At 39.8% G+C, this 18,979-nt stretch overlaps 1 protein-coding gene across 18 annotated transcripts in view; it reads right to left on the bottom strand.

Moving 5' to 3' along the window:
- The window catches only part of tcf4.L (transcription factor 4 L homeolog), a 278,465-nt gene that overhangs the window by 22,800 nt on the left and 236,686 nt on the right, over positions 1 to 18,979 (bottom strand). For 10 of the 18 annotated variants that reach the window (XM_018266818.2, XM_018266783.2, XM_041570061.1 and 7 more), the window contains 6 exons: positions 17,199 to 17,332; positions 15,703 to 15,835; positions 13,064 to 13,131; positions 10,800 to 10,878; positions 4,914 to 4,990; positions 3,557 to 3,766 (listed from right to left, as the gene is read on the bottom strand). In XM_018266818.2, coding sequence (XP_018122307.1) covers positions 3,557 to 3,766; positions 4,914 to 4,990; positions 10,800 to 10,878; positions 13,064 to 13,131; positions 15,703 to 15,835; positions 17,199 to 17,332 — 701 coding nt within the window. The remainder of the gene's footprint in view (positions 1 to 3,556; positions 3,767 to 4,913; positions 4,991 to 10,799; positions 10,879 to 13,063; positions 13,132 to 15,702; positions 15,836 to 17,198; positions 17,333 to 18,979) is intronic. The other 8 variants (XM_018266825.2, XM_018266789.2, XM_041570063.1 and 5 more) reach the window with 1 other exon arrangement.

The following is an 18,979-nucleotide window of genomic DNA, read 5'->3' as shown; positions in this document are numbered from 1 at the left end:
TGCCGAAAAAGATCCTCCAACGGATTTGGAATTTGTTTCCGGACCCTACCTCCTACTGTTTATTTATTTACTGCAGCTGCTTAAAATGTTATAGCCTGTTTCAAGTCCAAAAGACTGAAAATGTGGAAAAAATTAACATATACTTTGTGCAAGCGTGTTTTTTTTTTTTTTTATATTGTTCCTTTTTTCTCATTTTCTTCAGAATATGGAATGGATCAACTGGTCAAAGGCTAACCTTAAAATTAACCGAGCTTGAGAAACTGGGCCTTTGTTCTCTTTCCGTTTTACACTTCAAACTTCTTACACTTATAAAAAAAAAAAAAAGGAAAAAGACCTCCTAAATTTCTTTGATTTATGAGTTGGGGTTTTAGACACAGAGAAGTGCTATTTTTGGATACTCTAACTGTCACACAGAAAGAATATGGAGAGTAGACAGGCAGCGGAACATACAAGCTCTTCTGGTGTCTTAAAGGATGGCATTCATTTTGATGGACCAGGAATGATTTTGTGGGTTGGAACTTCATCCAGGAACATCAAGGATCTCATCAAGGTCTCAATCTGTAGGAACAACCCCATGCTTCTTTAGCAAGGCAATAGCTACAGCTGGCCATGCATGGGCTGATAAAATCTGCTGACTTAAGTTGGCAGTTAATTGGCCCATATATGGCACCTTCTCGATGATTTGTCAATATCAGGCTGAAAATTTACTAGACATCTATTGTTTAGAAAATCCATTCGGACCAAGACAATGCCTGAATAGGCATAGGAGTCAACTGATCTGATCAGCCGGACTTGGCCAGGGTGTGGGTAGCCAAATCAGACACAGATTCTCTTGTTAGTGGCCTGCTTAAGGGTTATGGGAAAGGCATTGAAATCAGTTATGTAATATAATCACCACTACATAATGGATATTGGTTACTGTGGAGCAGAAGAAACAGAAACCAAGTCACCTGACACGTTCCGGACCATAATCATGTTAAGGACCTACGGCCCGAAGTGCGTCAGGTGACGTGGTTCATGTTTTTTCTGCTCTGTGCTTTAAATGGCCTGAGATAAAATACCTCTTGGAGGTGCAGTTCTGTCTTCTGGTTCTTCGTTTACAATATTCGCTGTACCTGCACTCCCCCATCCTTCATCACAGACAGGAATGGAAAAAGTGGGCGTATGTGACAGAGGCGCTGATGTACCATTTACATTATGGTTTCCAGTTTTGGGGTTAAAATTCAATAGGGGGGCTTTGGAGGTTGAAACGAAAGTTTTTGCCTAGCCAGCAAGAAAAACAATAGCTGCCCTACAACTGTGACCTGCAACAGAAGCAAAGCCACAGCTAATTTTGAACTTCCCCTTTAAAACTAAACTTGAGCATGAAAGTAAAAGAGGCACCTGTCTTGTGTCCATTTTAATTAACTGAGGCCCCTAATACGTTGCCCCATGTCTCTGTAGCTGCGGTTGCTTTAGTTTTACTGTACAATAGGCTCAGAAAAAGCCGCAAGGAAAACAATACATGTAGTATATTGGTCCCTAAGGCATAATATATGTTCTCCGTAATGCCAAACTGAAGTGGAGTATTTTTTTTCCCTAGACCAATAAATACATCAAGGGAGCAATTAAAAAAGTGCACATGGAACCATATTCCTTTTACTGAAGGAGAATGGAAACTTGACTTTTCAAGACATGAAATGCACTGAAGTTCTTAATTAAAAAAAGAAGGGGGTGGTGGAGCCAGATGTACAGGTTTTCCTTCTACAAAATGCCCTTCTGGCCACTGTGAGTAGATCTCTCTTACACTGAAAGCCTCCGAGGTCCTGCCTATTCCACGTCGGATTATTGCCGCTTGTAAGATCTGCTCGTTTGGTCTGGACTCCAAACAAGCTGTGTTGTGCTTGATGTGGCCACCCATGTGGTATGTGAAATCTGGCTTATCCCAGTGTTTGACCCTCAGGTCACCTACGCAGTCTGTGTGGAGCTGCTGGTAGAGAAGTTAGAACCCATTTACCTAGACATTAGTAGAATCCAACACACTACTAAGCAAAAACAATTTAGTAAATGACAGACAACACTCGGTAGCATAGACCAACTATTTATTGCGCCTCCCAACACGCTTGTGATAGAAATGGTAGAGTCAGCATTTGCTCCTACAAGAGCACAAGTATTAAACAAATTACACTGCAACCATTTGGCCATCTATGACCAGTCAGGTGCTGTTTCGATCCTGGCTTGAATCATTTGGCTTGAACAATGTAACAATACAATGCTGGTCAAACAAATGTATGGCCCCACTTGCGGTATCTATCCGTTCAGTAATAACACCGTATGGATCAGCCCATGTATGGCTATCTTTAGCCTTGCCTATCTATCTGATTACTTCTACTTCCCTGGGCCGTCAGTTTTTTATATGCTCACACCTGACCCCACCCCCATTAATGAAATCAGAGAGAAACAAGAGCATGTATATAAGTAATAATGATGCACTGGGTCGGGTTGATTTTGGGTTGGGAGAGAGGGTGGGTTTGTGTCAAGGGTAAAGCATGGCACATGGGGTCCCCTAATTTATTTAGACTCGTCATGGGCGGGTTGACAAAATTCCATCCTACTCATCCCTACCCGAGGGGACCCCATGTGCTAACTTAAATTTGAGTTGTAAAGGGGCCAATGCACAAAGCTAAATGCAGGAATAAGGGGTGGGATTAACTGCTGGTGGCTGGGGGGAAGTAGAATTTTATGGCAACAAAAAAAGGAGCCCAGAGCACAGGGACAAATTGGCATTATGTTACAATTCTCTAACAAGAATCCACAGCCTGTAACATACCATAAAACTGTTACAGCATAGGAATTCCCATGTATTAAAGGAGAAGGAAAGCTACCAATGTAGTTTATTGCCAATAGATTAGCCACACTAGTGCAAGCTATAACACTATATTTATTCTGTAGAATGCTTTACCAGCTCTAGAATCTTTCTGTTTGTTTAGGATAGCAGCTGCCATATTAGCTTGGTGTGCCATCACTTACTGCCTGAGTCTCTCCCTGATCACTTATAGCTCTGGGCTCAAATTACTGCCATTAGGGGAGGAGGAGCAAACTGAGCATGCTCAAGCCCAAGGCCTGGAGGTTTAAGATGAAAACAGGAAGTCTGATACAGAAGCCCATGAGTACACAATAGAAGGAAAGAAATGTGGTGTTTCTTTTGACAGAGGACTCAGAGCAGCATTACTTTGAGGGTTTACTGGTGTATTTATATAGACATTTCTGATAAAGCTTACTTAGTTTTAACCTTTCCTTCTCCTTTAAGAACAAGTCTGTAGAAATAATCTCAAAGTCTCAAATATAAAACTGCACTTTACTTAGCACTATTTACTAGAAAAGGGACCCTATCTTTGCTCATTGCCTGTACAGTGAGATACCATAACCTAATCACAATTCATCCGGCAAATCTTTAGGCAATGCTGTCCATTTAATGCAGGTTTTATGGAGCATTGCTTTAAGTGAACAAGAAAACCAGGGAATACATCTATTTAATAATAATAATAATAATAATAATAATATTGTATTTCCTTACCATCAGGGAATGCCTGTTTGCGGACAGAAGACCTGTTCCATATCCTGATCCAATGCCACCCATTGCACCATTGTGAGAGGGACCTATTAGACTATGTAACTCGCTGTGGCTTCCTGGCATAGACGTTGAAGGACCCACTGCGTGGTTCCGTAACACATGAATTGCATCGTCTAGTCTTTCCAATCTGTCCTCAATTCGACTTTGCTGTGTCAGTTGTGAAAAAAAAAGCAAATAAAAAATTATGTTTTTGGTTACATCGACTGAATACAAAATCCACTGATAAACTGAAATATATATCCTCATAATAGGTGGGGCTATCATATATAACACCCTTTAGTAATGTCATTGAAGTCTTAAAGGAACTAATGCCCCCCACCCCCACTGCTTTATAATATTTATTTGTAAACTATCCAATGTGGGTTGCCTCATTGGAAGCCAATGTTGTAGATAAGATCTCCAAACCATTATTTTAGTCCCCTGCCTTTTATCCAAGATTTATCAATGATCGAATATTAGTTTTCTATACCTCAAATTAACTCACAACTCGGTTGGTTTGTAATTTAAGCAAAAACTCAAGTCAGCGAGTTCAGGGTTAACAACCCGAAACTCGAATTGATCGGCAAAAAAAACCTTGCTTGAAGTTTTCGGGCAAAACCCTCCTTAAAAAACCCTCAAACATCATGAAGGCTATTAATATCTTCAAATGGTTCAAGGGACTTCTGCCATTGACTCCTACATGACCTCGACAGCTTTTAGATGGCGTATTTTTCAGATTCTAGCTATTTCCGGGGGTGGGGTATAATAAATCTCAAAAAATTAAAGTTGATGTATTTTTGACTCCAAAATAACCTTGAAAACGCAATTTTTTTGTGGAAAACACAACTCAAACCTTAATAAATCTGCCCCAACAGTCAAATAAAATGTTACATGGTTAAGTTGGATTGAAGAAAGACCAAAGTCCATCAAGTTCAATCCTTCCAAATGTTGCAGAATCAGCTATTCAGACACTGTTCCAATAGTATCTAAACTGTTTTACCCCCAATTTCATCCTAAATGACCTTCAAGCTCAACTTCTAAGAGGCGGAATAGGCCTTTTCACTCTGTCTGGCCTTTAGCCTGCTCTACCACCTATGGACTGGACCACCCAACACCACAATTTTGAAACCAGTGATCTAATCTGTAGGTTTCTAAATTCTACCTTGAAATCAGCATTCATACATTTTTCTTACATAATCATTAATTTTGAGGGCTTTATATTGCACTTTCTTAACTGTATCCACCACCTTGTGGAGCTGTCTATTACCCCTCAGAGCTCACCCCCTCACTGTACATTGACACAATAGAGGAGAAAACCTACTAGAGAGTGCAAGGGGCCTTCGTAGTTTGGAGATGAAGAAGTCTGTCCTCCGTTCCTTGACCAAACAGCTGTGCCTGCTAATTAAAAGAAAAGGGTAATTAGAAACTGAGTTGCATAAGCATCCGCTTAGTTAAAACTTTTTCGGGTGTTCAGTGTACATGCAAATTTTGCAAGCACACTAGACATATGGAGACTTTCCAAAAACATACTTAAGGGAGCGGAAAAAAAAGTATTTTTATAGCAACGCAAAGAGACGCGGGCTACAGCGTTCCTTCAGGCGGCTATCAAAGGATTTAATTGACTCGGCAGGTAATACCTAGGAGAGATTCCAAAGCACAGAAACATCTCCATATCAAAAAAAAAATTCAGCAGAAACATGGGATTTTTGTCGTTCCAAGTTTCTGTTACATCCGGCACATTCTCTCCTCCGATTCCAGAAAAAAAGGGATGTGCTTATTATACCAACAGCTCTACATCGATGGGTTGGCAACCTGCACTGATTCAACTCGCTTTGTGGTTTGCTCAGTGTGTCAGAGGTACAGTTAGTGAGTTATCCTTTTCTGGGCAGAACTGTTCCCAGAAATATCCGATATTAGAAAAGAATGCAGATCCCTTTGGTTATAAGAGATTCTACTTCTAAACGTTAACATTTTGTAGAAGGATTTCCCTATAAAACCACAGTTGTCTATAGTAGAGCTTTGTTACATTGTGATCCGCTCATCTGAGCCCTAACTGGAAGTGTCTAGAGGAAAGGTGTTGTTCTTGCTGAACTATCATTTTAAAAACCACAATTGTGCCAGTTCTTTTGTGGAGATTGTGAACTGACAAAAGGGACTCCCTTGGTTGACTTAATGGTTGACGCAAGGAGTCAGCAGGGCACCATCAAACAGTATGTACTCATACACCCAAAATGGTTAGATCGGGTGTAGGTAAAGACCCTCTTTTTATCCTTATTGTGTTAGGTTCCTCCAACAGAGTATAGGAGCCGCCACTTCTCCTTATCTTCATAAATCCAAATCACCACTCTGGAGAACCAGTATCATCAATCAAGTGATTCTTTATTTGGTAGCACTACATGTTTTGGATCTATCTGATCCTTCCAGTGAACACTGGCACCTGAGGAAGGATCAGATAGATCCGAAACCTGTAGTGCTACCAAATAAAGAATCACTTGATTGATGATACTGGTTCTCCAGAGTGGTGATTTGGATTTACTCATACACCCAGTTGGGTTACAGATGGATAGGGTAGGATTGTAGCTTCAATAATAGGATAGAAACCCCAGTGAAATGGATCCCCTCCAGTGGAAGCTTCCCAGGGATGTAAGCAATAGCGCAAGTCCCTTTCCAGCTGTAGGCCCTACACTAACATGGGCCCTGCGTAATACTAACCCAACATGATGCTGACTTGGTGGAGCGCAGGACTGCTCTTATACCCCTATGGTGTAGTCTCACAGAAGCTAGTCTGTTATTAACTGAGCCTTATTGAAGGGCTACCTACACACTGGCTTCACTAAGGGGTTTGGACTCTTGTACTGAGGCCTACCTCCACCCAGACCCTCTAGCAGATCCACCTTCTGCTATGGATAGAGTCCAGAAATAACACATGCTCCCTCCCCTTTTATAAATAGAGAGGCAGTAGAGGAAACCCTACGGGTCTCCTACAGTTGTTTATAATTATATTTATTTCATTTATTTTTTTGGTTTACAATGAGGGATGCACCGAATCCAGGATTTGGTTCGGGATCCGGCCAGGATCCGGCTATTTTCAGCAGGATTCGGATTTGGCCAATCTTTGTGCCTGGCTGAATTGAATCTTCATTTGCATATGCAAATTAGGGGCGGGGAATCACATGACTTTTTAGCACAAAAAAAGGAAGTAAAAACTGTTTTCCACTTTTTCCTTTCCCGACCCTAAAATGCAAATTAGGATTCGGTTCGGTATTCGGCAGAATCTTTCATGAAGGATTCGGCCGAATCCGAAATAGTGGATTTGGTGCATCCCTGTTTACAACCCCCTCAAAGTTGTGAAGGCAACCAACCATTAATTCTAAACTGGTTTCAGGGCAATTAGTCTCTCTTCTGAGTTAAAGGGGTTGTTCAAGTTTAAATTAACTTTTAGCATATTGTAGAGAGTGGTATTCTGACACAGTTTGCAATTGGTTTTTATTTTTTATTATTTGTGGTTTTTGCGTTATTTAGCTTTTTATTCAACAGCTCTTTAGTTTTTAGTAATCTGGTTGCTAGGGCCCAAATTACCCTAGCAACCTGGAAATTAATAGGAGAGGCTTGAATAGAAAGACAAGCAATAAAAAGTAGCAATCGTTTGTAGCCTTACAGATCATTTGTTTTTTAGATGAGGTCAGTGACCCCATCTAAAAGATGGAAAGAGTCTGAAGAAGGCAAATAATTCAGAAAAGAAAAAAAAATTTGAAATTGAAGGTCAGTTGAAAAGTTGCTTAGAATAAGCCATTCTATAACATACTAAAAGTTTGTTTAAAGGCGAACCATCCCTTTATTAAAAATCATGGCAACCAAAGAACCTGAAATTCCCTGTGTGCCATTGCCCTTACTCTCGCTCTCTCTCTATTTATATACATGTATTATTCTTAACTCCTTATAAATGTATTTAGTACAGGCTAAAATAAATGAGTAGGAAATATCCACAAAGGAACATCTCAGGGGTAATGTATTATAAAAACCCTTAAACATGCTTTACATTGAAGAAATGAAAATCAGGCTGCGGTATAATTCCCACCAGTTATTAATAGCTAAACCCATAACTATTCCCAAAGCGTTACTGAAACATGTTTTATAAATACGTTATATTATATTGCATATTCCAACTTTATTCAGCTGCAGTTTACTTGCTCGCCCGTTGCATCTGTGCTGGATTGAAATACCCGAGTTAAAATGTCTTAGTGCGGAATATATTTTACAAGTAATTGCTTGTAAATAATGTTGTTCTATAAAAAAAAGTCAATGAAAAGGAGAGTAAAACAATGTGGCTTTTAAAGGTATTTAGCACTAAATGGCAGAGGTAAAAGATACATATTATATATGCTTCAGAAGCACTATTACTGTTTATACAAATAACCTGCTGATAGTTACAGGGGCAGCCATTCAAGCTGAAATAAGGTTAAAGGGTACTAGTTTGCATAGACGAAAATGGAAAAACTGTGTACAAATACAATGGTTTTAGTTCTTACACAGAACAATATATAGGGATGAAATGTTGCTGCATTATACAATGACCTTTACATTTCTGCACATATGCATATACAGCTATGGAACCGGTTATCCAGAATGCTCGGGACCTGGGGGTTTTCCGGAAAGGGGATCTTTTCGTAATTTGGATCTTCATACCTTAAGTCTACTAGAAAATCATGTAAACATTAAATAAACCCAATAGGCTGGTTTTGCTTCCAGTAGAGATTAAAGGGGGAAGTAAAGTCTAAAACAGAATAAGGCTAGAAATGCAAAATAATCCTCCAAATAGAATCCCAGTTTATCCGTTTAAATCTGGCTCCATGATCTTTGTCCCTGCAGCTGGAGTTGGAAACATAAAAGGGCATGTAAAGGCAAAAATAAAATCCAATACAAATCTCTACACAGTCGCAGACTGCTCTACAGGGAAACAAACAAAGCTGCTTGAGTTCTGCATGGCTGGGAAGTAAGGGGGGGCTCCCCCTGCAGTTCATAAGTATGATTGTTTCCCTGCAGAGCAGTTAGGGACCGTCTGACAATTCTTATCCACAGCAGTAAATGATGGGAAAATGTCACGGCATACAGTCAGGTTTCTTTTAAAAAAACACGGTACACATTTTTTAATTAAAGTATATTGGAGATAGGTTTCTTTTTCATTAAATAAAGTAAAAATGGGATTTTATTATTTTGCCTTTACATGCCCTTTAATTATATCTTAGTTGGGATCAAGTACAAGGTACTGGTTTATTATGACAGAGAAAAAAGAAATACTTTTTAAAAATTTTGATTATTTGGATAAAATGGAGTCTATGGCAGCTTGGTTTTCCGTAATTCAGAGCTTTCTAGATAACAATTTTCTGGATAACAGATCACATGGGCTATGTGGTCCTCACCCATGATATGCTGGCATGATAAGCTGGCTCCACAAAGGTAAGCAATATGGAAGCTCCCACTTAATATGCATAATATTCTGTTTAACGATAATCTGAGCTCATTCTTAAGCGACTGTTTAAGTTGCAGCAAATGGAAGCTTAACCCTCCATCCAAGTATATATTCCCTTTAGCTGTGGAATGTGTCCTTATGAAAAAAAAACACACATCTGCTTTGGCTTAACTAAAATCAAAGCCCCCAGGGAAGCAGAAATGGAATAGAAAGGGAATATTTTCCTTTAAGAGAAATTTTATCAAACCGACCTACGATAGATAGAAAGAGGAAAGGATTATGATAACCCTAGATCCATATTGAAGTGGCTGGTCTCAGCAAGCACATCTATCTAGCAATGAATAATCAAATGATGTTGGGAGAGTAATAGGATATTGAAAAATGAACCACCATCTGTGTCTTAACAGCCCGGCCTGCTTGGATAGAATAACAATAGTATAGGCAGGAACATCACCTAACTAAAGTGATTCTGTAATACGCTCAATATTTCTGCGTGTGCCAAACGGTTGTCAGATCATCACTGCTTTATTCTGGCCATGGTCACACACTATAAACATCTTATGTGATACTTACGTGAAGGTTCTGTTTCATTATTACAAAGAAAAAGGAAATCATTTTTAAAAATTTGGATTATTTTGATAAAAATGGAGTCTATGGAGACGGCCTTTCCATAATTTGGAGCTTTCCAAGGAAGCACGAGGCATTATGTAACATTAATTTATTTTGTTTAAAGCATAAAATAATATCTTAGGATGCTGAAACTTGCATATGCACTTTTCAGCAACACTAGAAGATAACTGGACTCATTTTTGAAAGACGGGGCGACTTGCAAAGTGCCCAAAAAGGGGTGCAAAGGGTCCTGTTTGTTACCTTTGCCCGCTTCTTGTGTGCTAGTGATGTGCGGGTTGATCATGGATTGGGCGGGTTCGGGTTGAAATTTGGTCAACCATTGTGGGTTAAGATGGCCATAGATGTAGACTTCCGCTCGTTTGGTGAAGTCGCCAAACGAGCGGATCTCTCCCCGATATGCCCACATTGAGGTGGGCGATATCGTAGAGACCCGATCGTGGGCCCTAGAACCCAACGATCGGATCATAATGCATCGAAAAGGGCAGTTGGATTGCGGGACCACATAAACGCACAGATGCGCCCGTGATCCGACGGGTTTTTTAACCTGACCAATTGAGATCTGGTAGAAGTCCGTAGATCGGGAAGCCCGTTGGATGGCCCCAAACAGGGACCAATAAGCTGCCGACTCGGTCTCTGCAAGTTTTATCGGCCCATGTATGGGGGCCCGTGCAGGGCAGACTGGGGAATTATAGCAGATTAATGCTTTGCAGGTTATGGTTGAGGGCGGGCTGAGTTTTTCCCGACCTACACATCACTAACCTGTGTCCTAATTTGAATGCAGTTCTATCTGTATCCAGAGGGGGTCGCATTTGAGTGTCCACTGAATACCACCTATCGAAGGCGCGGGAGCTCCAGGGGATGCCAGGTACTGGGGAGGTCATTACTTAAAGGACTCCCTTGTACCAGACAGCAATGCACTTTGTACCTTGCAGAATGCAGCCTGCATCCCCAATCCCAACTCTTTCAGAGTAGATTGTAAAAAACACATGCAAGAGGCAACAGCCGATAAAAATGTCTGACTTTTATTATATCCATATAAAATTTGCCACTCTAAAAGTCGCCGTTCTGAGATTCCAGAACCAGCAGTACAGAATTTCAAGCACCAACCTGATAGAGAAGGTGGAGACCCAACTGGAGTTGATGGGTTTGATGAGAAGCTGTTGTTGGTGTGATCTGGAGAATAAATCTTAAATCGAAAAGAGAAAAAAAATTATTAAAATCAGATATTTGCCTATTACATAGAATGGAATGATTTGGTTTCTACCATAATCAATCAGGCCTGTTCATGTGTACATAAGAAAATCTATTAGTCACAGGAAAAGGAATGCAAGTACATGGATATCATCTAATAAGTGAGGGCCACCAACATCATACACGTTAGTCTCCCAAAACTCCTATGGTCATATGTTACCTGTGGTCTGACCCTTGTACCCCAGCTATTGGGTTTCTTTCACCCTGCAGTGTTGCATTATTGTGTGTACTGAATTTTGAATGCAAGATTGCTTGGGCATGCTCGTCTCTTCTTGCACTACAGTATTGCATTGTAGTTGCATTGTTGGTTTATATAGAAAAGGCGATCTTCCAGACATAAATATAAATGAAAGGAAACTATACTATTGTGTTCAATGGGACCAGTTCACCCTGTGTACTGCAACTCCTCCATCATTTCATTCCATTGTGAAGTGGTGGATTCTGGGACTGCTTTCTGCCCACTGCCCATTTTAGAACAGAGAGGAACTTTTAAGTCCCAGAATCCCTCACTTCACAATGAGACAAGGAGAGGGAGGAGTTGAGTTACACTGTGAGCCTATGGTGGGGGAGGGGGCTGGTCTCAGTGACCATAGAAATGGAATATTATGATGACTATTTCAATCTATGGCATCGGGTACAGGTATGGTCATGTTATCCAGAATGCTCGGGACCTGGGGTTTTCTAGTTAACAGATCTTTCCATAATCTGGATTTTCATACCATTAGTCTACTAGAAAATCATTGAAACAAAAATAAACAGGCTGGTTTTGTTTCCAATAAGGATTAATATATTTAAGATAAAATGGACTCTATAGGAGACGCCTTCCCGTAATTCAAAGCTTTCTGGATAATGGGTTTCCGGATAACAGATCCGGAACTTGATTTTATTTCTGGGAGGTCGCTAATGCTTATGCCCCTTTTCTACATAAGATCAAATAAATAAGCTCATGTAAAAAAAAGGAGGGGTATATTTTCCCTTTAAAACAGATAATATACTAGTCAGTTTGTATCATATCTACCTAAATGATGTTGCACCAACTCCTATTGTTCTCCAAACTTACAGTGCTACCCACCCCATCATGTCTTAGCTAAAGTCCTAGTGCTACCCAACCCCAAATCATGTCTTAGCTACAGTCCTAGTGCTAACCAACCCCACCTGAACCCAAATTACATCTTAGCTACAGTCCTAGTGCTACCCAACCTCTAATCATGTCTTAGCGACAGTCCTAGTGCTACCCAACCCCAACAAACCCAAATTATGTCTTAGCTAAAGTCCTAGTGCCACCCAACCCCAAATTATGTCTTAGCTAAAGTCCTAGTGCTACTCAACCCCACCTAAACCCAAATCATGCCTTAGCTAAAGTCCTAGTGCTACCCAACCCCAAATCATGTCTTAGCGACAGTCCTAGTGCTACCCAACCCCACCTGAACCCAAATGATGTCTTAGCTAAAGTCCTAGTGCTACTCAACCCCACCTAAACCCAAGTCACGTCTTAGCTACAGCCCTAGTGCTACCGAACCCCACCCAAACCAGGTCTTAGCTAAAGTCCCAGTGTTACTCAACCAGACCCAAATTATGTCTTAGCTACAGTAGACAGTAAATTACCTCTTAGCTAAAGTTCTAGTGCTACGCAACCCCACCCAAACTCAAATTATGTCTTAGCTAAAGTCCTAGTGCAACCTAACCCCACCCAAACCCAAATTATGTCTTAGCTAAGGTCCTAGTGCTAACCAACCCCACCCAAACCCAAATTATGTCTTAGCTAAAGTACTAGTGCTACCCACCCAAGTGACAGTCCTAGTGACACCTAAACTCCACCCAAACCAAGTCTTAGCTAAAGTCCTAGTGCAATCTAACCCCACCCGAACCCAAATTATGTCTTAGCTAAAGTCCTAGTGCCACCTAACCTCACCCAAACCCAAATTATGACTTAGCTAAAGTCCTAGTGCTACCCAACCCCACCCAAACCCAAATTATGTTTTAGCTAAAGTCCTAGTGCTACCCACCCACACCCAAATGACTAATCACTTGCCCCTACCCAAAGTTTTGAGTGCATTTTTCCATCTCACGTTTCTATTAATGTAAATGGACAATGTCTAGCGAGAACCATATTAGCTTACAGAGGCAAGTGCTTTCCCCAGCGCATCACCGGTCTGCGAGCTCCCCGCCGTCCCACTCCCTCTGTTTGCTGCAGAAAAAACAAGAAGTAAAGAGTGTTAAATACGCGGCATTTGTGTCTTACGGCTTTCTATTCCTCGTCCACTTACTCATAAAGTAATTGCACTTTAATGCTAATTAAATTGCATTCATCTTTAATTAGCATTAATTTGTGTGCTAAGGTAGATGTCAAATATATTCATGTTACATTTTATAGACAAAATATAAACCTGACTGCTTATTTATATATTTCTCCCATGGACTGCTCTGCGCAAGGCCCAGACCCCAGCGGATCCCTGATCAGGAGCAACCGATTGCTGAGGATGCTAATAATAACTCATCTGAACTTCAGTAGAAATGTTAATTTGGGTTTTGATCATGCCCTAGCAGTTATTAATTCACATGCTCATTTGTTTCAGCTCCGGAACAGGTTTCACTTTTCATTTGGCTGCATATTCCTAAAGCTAAAATAAATGCTATTTATGAACAAGATTTATTTGAACTTAATATTTCTATTAGAGGTTCCGTGCTGTAGCAAGTTGTTTAGCGTAGAAGTCCCTTTTGATCTGTTTACTTGCATCAGTTTCTATGTATACAGGTTGTCCTGCCAAGGTATAGCAAAAATACATTCTAAACCCCTCAAATGATACATTGATCCAAGTCTTCAAAAGTAGTATGATGTCTCTATACTCTTTATGAATATTAAAACCAAGACTCGTTTTCCTATTTCAATTACTTACGGTCTTTGAAAAGCCACTTAATTCCCCTCCACCTAAGTCAGAGATCCCCAATTAGTAGCTTGTGAGCAACATGCTACTCACCAACCCCTTGGATGTTGCTCCCAGTGGCCTCAAAGCAGGTGATTATTTTTGAATTCCAGGCTTGGAGGCAGATTTTGGTTGTACAAAAAACCAGGTGTACTGTCAAACAGAGTCTCCTGTAGGCTGCAAGTCCAAGAGGCTACAGAATAGCCAATCACAGACCTTATTTGGCACCCCCCTCCAAGGACATTTTGGAAACTTGTGTTGTTCCACGTTTTTATATTTCAATGTGGCTCATGGGTAAAAAAGTTTGGGACCCCCCAACCTAAATGGTTATCGATGCCACCAAGCAGCAGTGACTGCTTGAGTTCAACTATGACTAGGACACTATCTGCAAGGAGTTTGAATGCTGTCCCCGAGTCTGTGTTGGCTTCTTGCCGGTACTCCATTTTTCTTCCACAAATTATTCAGCCATTATAAATTGGCTCATGATAAATTTGACAGTAGTCGAACAATTAAATAAATGCTAAGCTTTTTCACTTCAAGGTACTATATTATATGCAGATATATAATATCTACCCAAGTCATGTTCCATGAACTCTTAAAAAATTCTGGTTGTCAAGCTCTCAAGTCCTAGTGCTACTCAACCCCAAATAATGTCTGAGATCCAGTCACAGTGCTACTCACCCCCATACAAACCCAAATCATGGCTACAGCTACAGACCTAGTGCTACCCAACCCAACCCCACCCAAACCAAAACTATGTCTTAACTACAGCCCTAGTGCTACTCAACCCCACTCAAAATATGTCTTAACTACAGACCTAGTGCTATCCAATCCCACCCAAACTATGTCTTAACTACAGACCTAGTGCTACCCAACCCCATGCAAACTATGTCTTAACTACAGCTCTAGTGCTACCCAACCCCATCCAAACTATGTCTTAACTACAGCTCTAGTGCTACCCAACCCCACCCAAACTATGTCTTAACTACAGACCTAGTGCTACCCAAACCCACCGGAACCCAAATGATGTCTTAGCTGCCTACAGTCCTAGTGCTACCTAACCCCAACCAAACTCAAATCCTGTCTTAGCTAAAGTCGTAGAGCTACCCAACCCCACCCAAACCCAAATTATGTTTTAGCTCCAGTCCTAGTGCTAATCCAACCCCACTATAACTCAAATCATGTCTTAGCTACAGTCCTAGTGATACTCAAACCATGTCCTAGCTACAATCCTAGTGCTACCCAACCCCATACAAACCCACATCATGTCTTAGTGCTACTCATCCCCAACCAAACTCATATCATGTTTTAGCTAAAGTCCTAGTGCTACGCAACCCTACCCAAACCCTAATCAGATCTTAGCTATAGTCCTAGTGAGTCCTAGTAACTTTATTAGGTCCTACTGGTACTTAAATCCTGTCTTAGCTACTCTTATAAATACTGAAAACCATAGTAAGTATTCCCAAGTGTGCAACACAAGGACATCATCAGAGAACTTTTATGCAATTAATCTTTTGACAAAGTCTCTGTTGTGCTCATAATTAAAACGGGTTTTAAAAGTATTAGGGTATTAAACACCAAATATTCTATTACAATTGGGTCAGTTATATTGGTTTAGTTGCCTGAGCGTTTTTTCTGCCTGTTCATGGCTGCATCCACCAATAGCGCTATATAAACATAAATATAATTACATACCAACGTGAAATAGGTTTTAATGAGAGTTGCTGTATTTTGAAATCATCATTATCCATCTCCAAACAGTTATAAGAAGGTGGCACAAGTCTGATATGTTGGCATCATTTCCTTCGCCCCATCTGGAACTGCAAAATACTTACTCATTATGCTTTCTGTCCCATTGGCCGGTGGCGTGCAGGAGGAGGTACTGTAATGATTTGTGCCACTGCGATGAAATGTAGACATTGGAGGAAGGCTGGAATTGATGTCAGTTGTGGAGTGTGATGGATAGCTCTGCAGAGATTGGGGGGGGGGAAATGAATCGATCAGCAAATATAATACCTACAACATGTTCTAATAAATTAAAATGGCTTTTGCAAAGTTAACAGAGAATTTATATGGGTGACTTTTTTAAAACAGCTTCAAAATTACTAATGTTTTTTGGACACTTCTAAAATCTTTTCTGTAAAATTTTTAGCTAATCCATTGTACACAATTCCAGCTTTTAAATATCTGAAACTGATCAATTCAACGGAAAAGACCTACTAATTACTGGGCTGCTCAAATAAACCATTCTATATATGTAAGAAAAACCCCCAAAGGGTTGTAGAGTAGAGACTTCACCCAGTTTGCCCTTCACATTAACCAAGGATCACCAAGAAAAAATGTTTAAACATTGAGTAAAACGGTAATACCAAAAGAATTTAAAGGGGTGGTTCAGCTTTGAGTTATCTTTTAGTATGTTATAGAATGGCCAATTATAAGCAACTTTTCAGTAGGTCTTCATTATTTATTTGTTATAGTTTTTGAATTATTTGCCTCCTTCTTCTGACACTTTCCAGCTTTCAAATAGGGATCATTGACCCCATCTAAAAAACAAATGCTCACAGTGTTTTGTTATTGTTACTTTTTATTACTCATCTTTCTATTCAGACCCTAGCCTATTCATATTCCTGTCTCTTATTCAAATCAATGCATGGTTGCAAGGGTAATTTGGACCGTAGCAACCAGATGGCTGAAATTGCAAACTGGATAAAAGATAAAACGCTAAAAAACTCAAAAACCACAAATAATAAAAAATGAAAACCAGATGCAAATTGTCTCAGAATATCACTCTCTACATCATACTAACAGTTAACTCAAAGGTGAACAACCCCTTTAAAGAGTGATTATATGAAACAAATAATGATGTTCAGCAACAGCGTTCAACATGGCCAAGACAGGAGTACAGTACTTTATGTTCCTTGTTGCCCATTAAAAAAAAGTTTGTTTTCTCAAAGGACAACTATTTTTATATTTTAAATGTTTTTGAAGTTGTGAATTTTAATACCCAGAGGCCAATGTACAAGGGACATGTAATGTTTGGTACTCGGGAAAAACACAACAATGAAAAGCAAAGACTTGTCTCTGTTTTCTTCCAATTCAGTGATCAACCAAAAAATGAAAATTTAGGGCCAACTGGAAATTGTCTCAGGGCATTTCATCGTCCTAAATTTCAAGTTATAGATGATTTTCCTAGCTAATGAGGAAGCTATGGAATTCCTTCATTATGCAGACGATTCCCACGTGATGAATATAATACCCAGTTCCTAAGTCCCAGTCTCCGGCCAGGCCAGAAGGTGCTTCAGAGTGAATTCTTCATAACAAAGCCACTTACCAATCGTTCATGTGGATGCAGGTTACAGTAGCTGCTTGACTGTGGAATATGAGAAGAGTTGCCAAGCATCCCTCCATAACCAGCTTGGTTCATTCCACTGGATGAACTCCATGGGTCACTGCTATGGTGACCATCTGAAGAAACAAAGTGTTATTAGGGGAGAATATACGTAGTAGTAAATACTGTGAAACTAATACATTTCTTATATTCTGTGCCTATATTTGTATTGTATTTCAGTTATCCTTTATTTTTACAGCTCCAACATGTTTTATTGGCTTAAAGGAGAAACAAACCCTTAATAAAAAAAAACCCTACCCTCCATAGACCCCCCTCCTTCTCCCCCCCCAGCCTAACTCCCCCCCCCGGGCAAATGCCCCTAACTCTTTACTTATCCCTCCGTGCAGATTCTGTCCAGCAGAGTTCACAGACGCCATCTTCTTCTCTTCGGTAATCTTCAGAATGAGACCGGCGAAGTGGCACATGCGCCGTTGGAGCAATTTTCTGTTTTGCAACAACTGCGAATGCGCCGAAACTCACGAAAATTGCCTAAGCGCCGGTCTCATTCTGAAGATTACCGAAGTAGCTGAAGATGACGCTCGTGAACTCCGCTGGACAGAATCTGCACCGAGGGGTAAGTAAAGACTAGGCAGCTAGGCTTGGGGGAGGGTCTATGTAGGGTAGGGGATTTTTTTATTAAGGGTTGTTTCTCCTCCTTCCAAGAAAGATCGTTTGTTTCCATACACACGTGTAAAGCTGAATCAAGTAGAAGCCAAGTAAAAGCAGTCAAGGTCCCATAGAAGTCAACAGGAGCTGCGCTGATCCTATTGGACCTTTTTTTTTTCCATTGAGACTTTTGGATATTTTTTCACTAGTAATTGTCTAAAAAGCTCAAATTTTTAGAGTTATCACTGATACTCACATTTTTTTTTGGATCCTTCAGTGTTTTTTTTTATATTCACATCTTTTAATAACTTACTGCATTTGTGAATTTAAAGACAAAAGAGTTTAATCGTGGCCTTTTTTTTACTAAAAAAAGGCCTACTAAAAAAAATGATGTAAAATTTGATTTCCTTTTTCTTCATGAATCGTATTTTTCTGTAAAAACCACAATTCTAATACAAAACTGCACCAAGTAAAAGTAGATGAGGTCCCAACTCAACAGGCGCATGCGTTAATCCTATTTCACCTTTTTTTTTTCCCATTAAGACTTTTGGATATTTTTTGGCTAGTAATTGTCCGAAATGCTAACATTTTTAGAGCTATTACAAATATTCAAATTTTTTTCCGAATCGTTCAACTTTTTTTATTCGTATCTTTTAGAGAATATTTTAGAAAAAGAGTTTAATCGTGATTTTAAAAAGTTCTAATACAACTAAAACTTTACCTTTAATAAACGGGCCTCTAAGTCTGCTAGAATCATGTAAACGTTAAATAAACTCAATTGTACTGTTTTTGCCTCCTATAAGGATTAATTCAATCTTAGTTGGGATCAAGTACAAGATACTGTTTTATTATTACAGAGAAAAAGGAAATCATTTTTAAAAATGTGAATTGTTTGATTGAAATGGAGTCTACGGATAAGAGGTTTCGGGATAACAGATCCCATACCTGTACAGTTATCAAATTCTAGGACTTGGGCATCCTTTATGCAAATGCCATGTATTAAGCGAGAAATTAATTTACTTAAGGGTTTCCAAGTGACACAATATCAATGCAGCACGCTGAGTCCAATCAATAATCTGCACATCCCCGAAAAGTGTTTCTCCCTGAAACAGCACAAA

Source organism: Xenopus laevis, chromosome 1L (genome assembly GCF_017654675.1).
Source record: "Xenopus laevis strain J_2021 chromosome 1L, Xenopus_laevis_v10.1, whole genome shotgun sequence".
Lineage (NCBI taxonomy): Eukaryota > Metazoa > Chordata > Amphibia > Anura > Pipidae > Xenopus > Xenopus laevis.
This window is presented reverse-complemented; position numbering and strand designations above follow the sequence as displayed.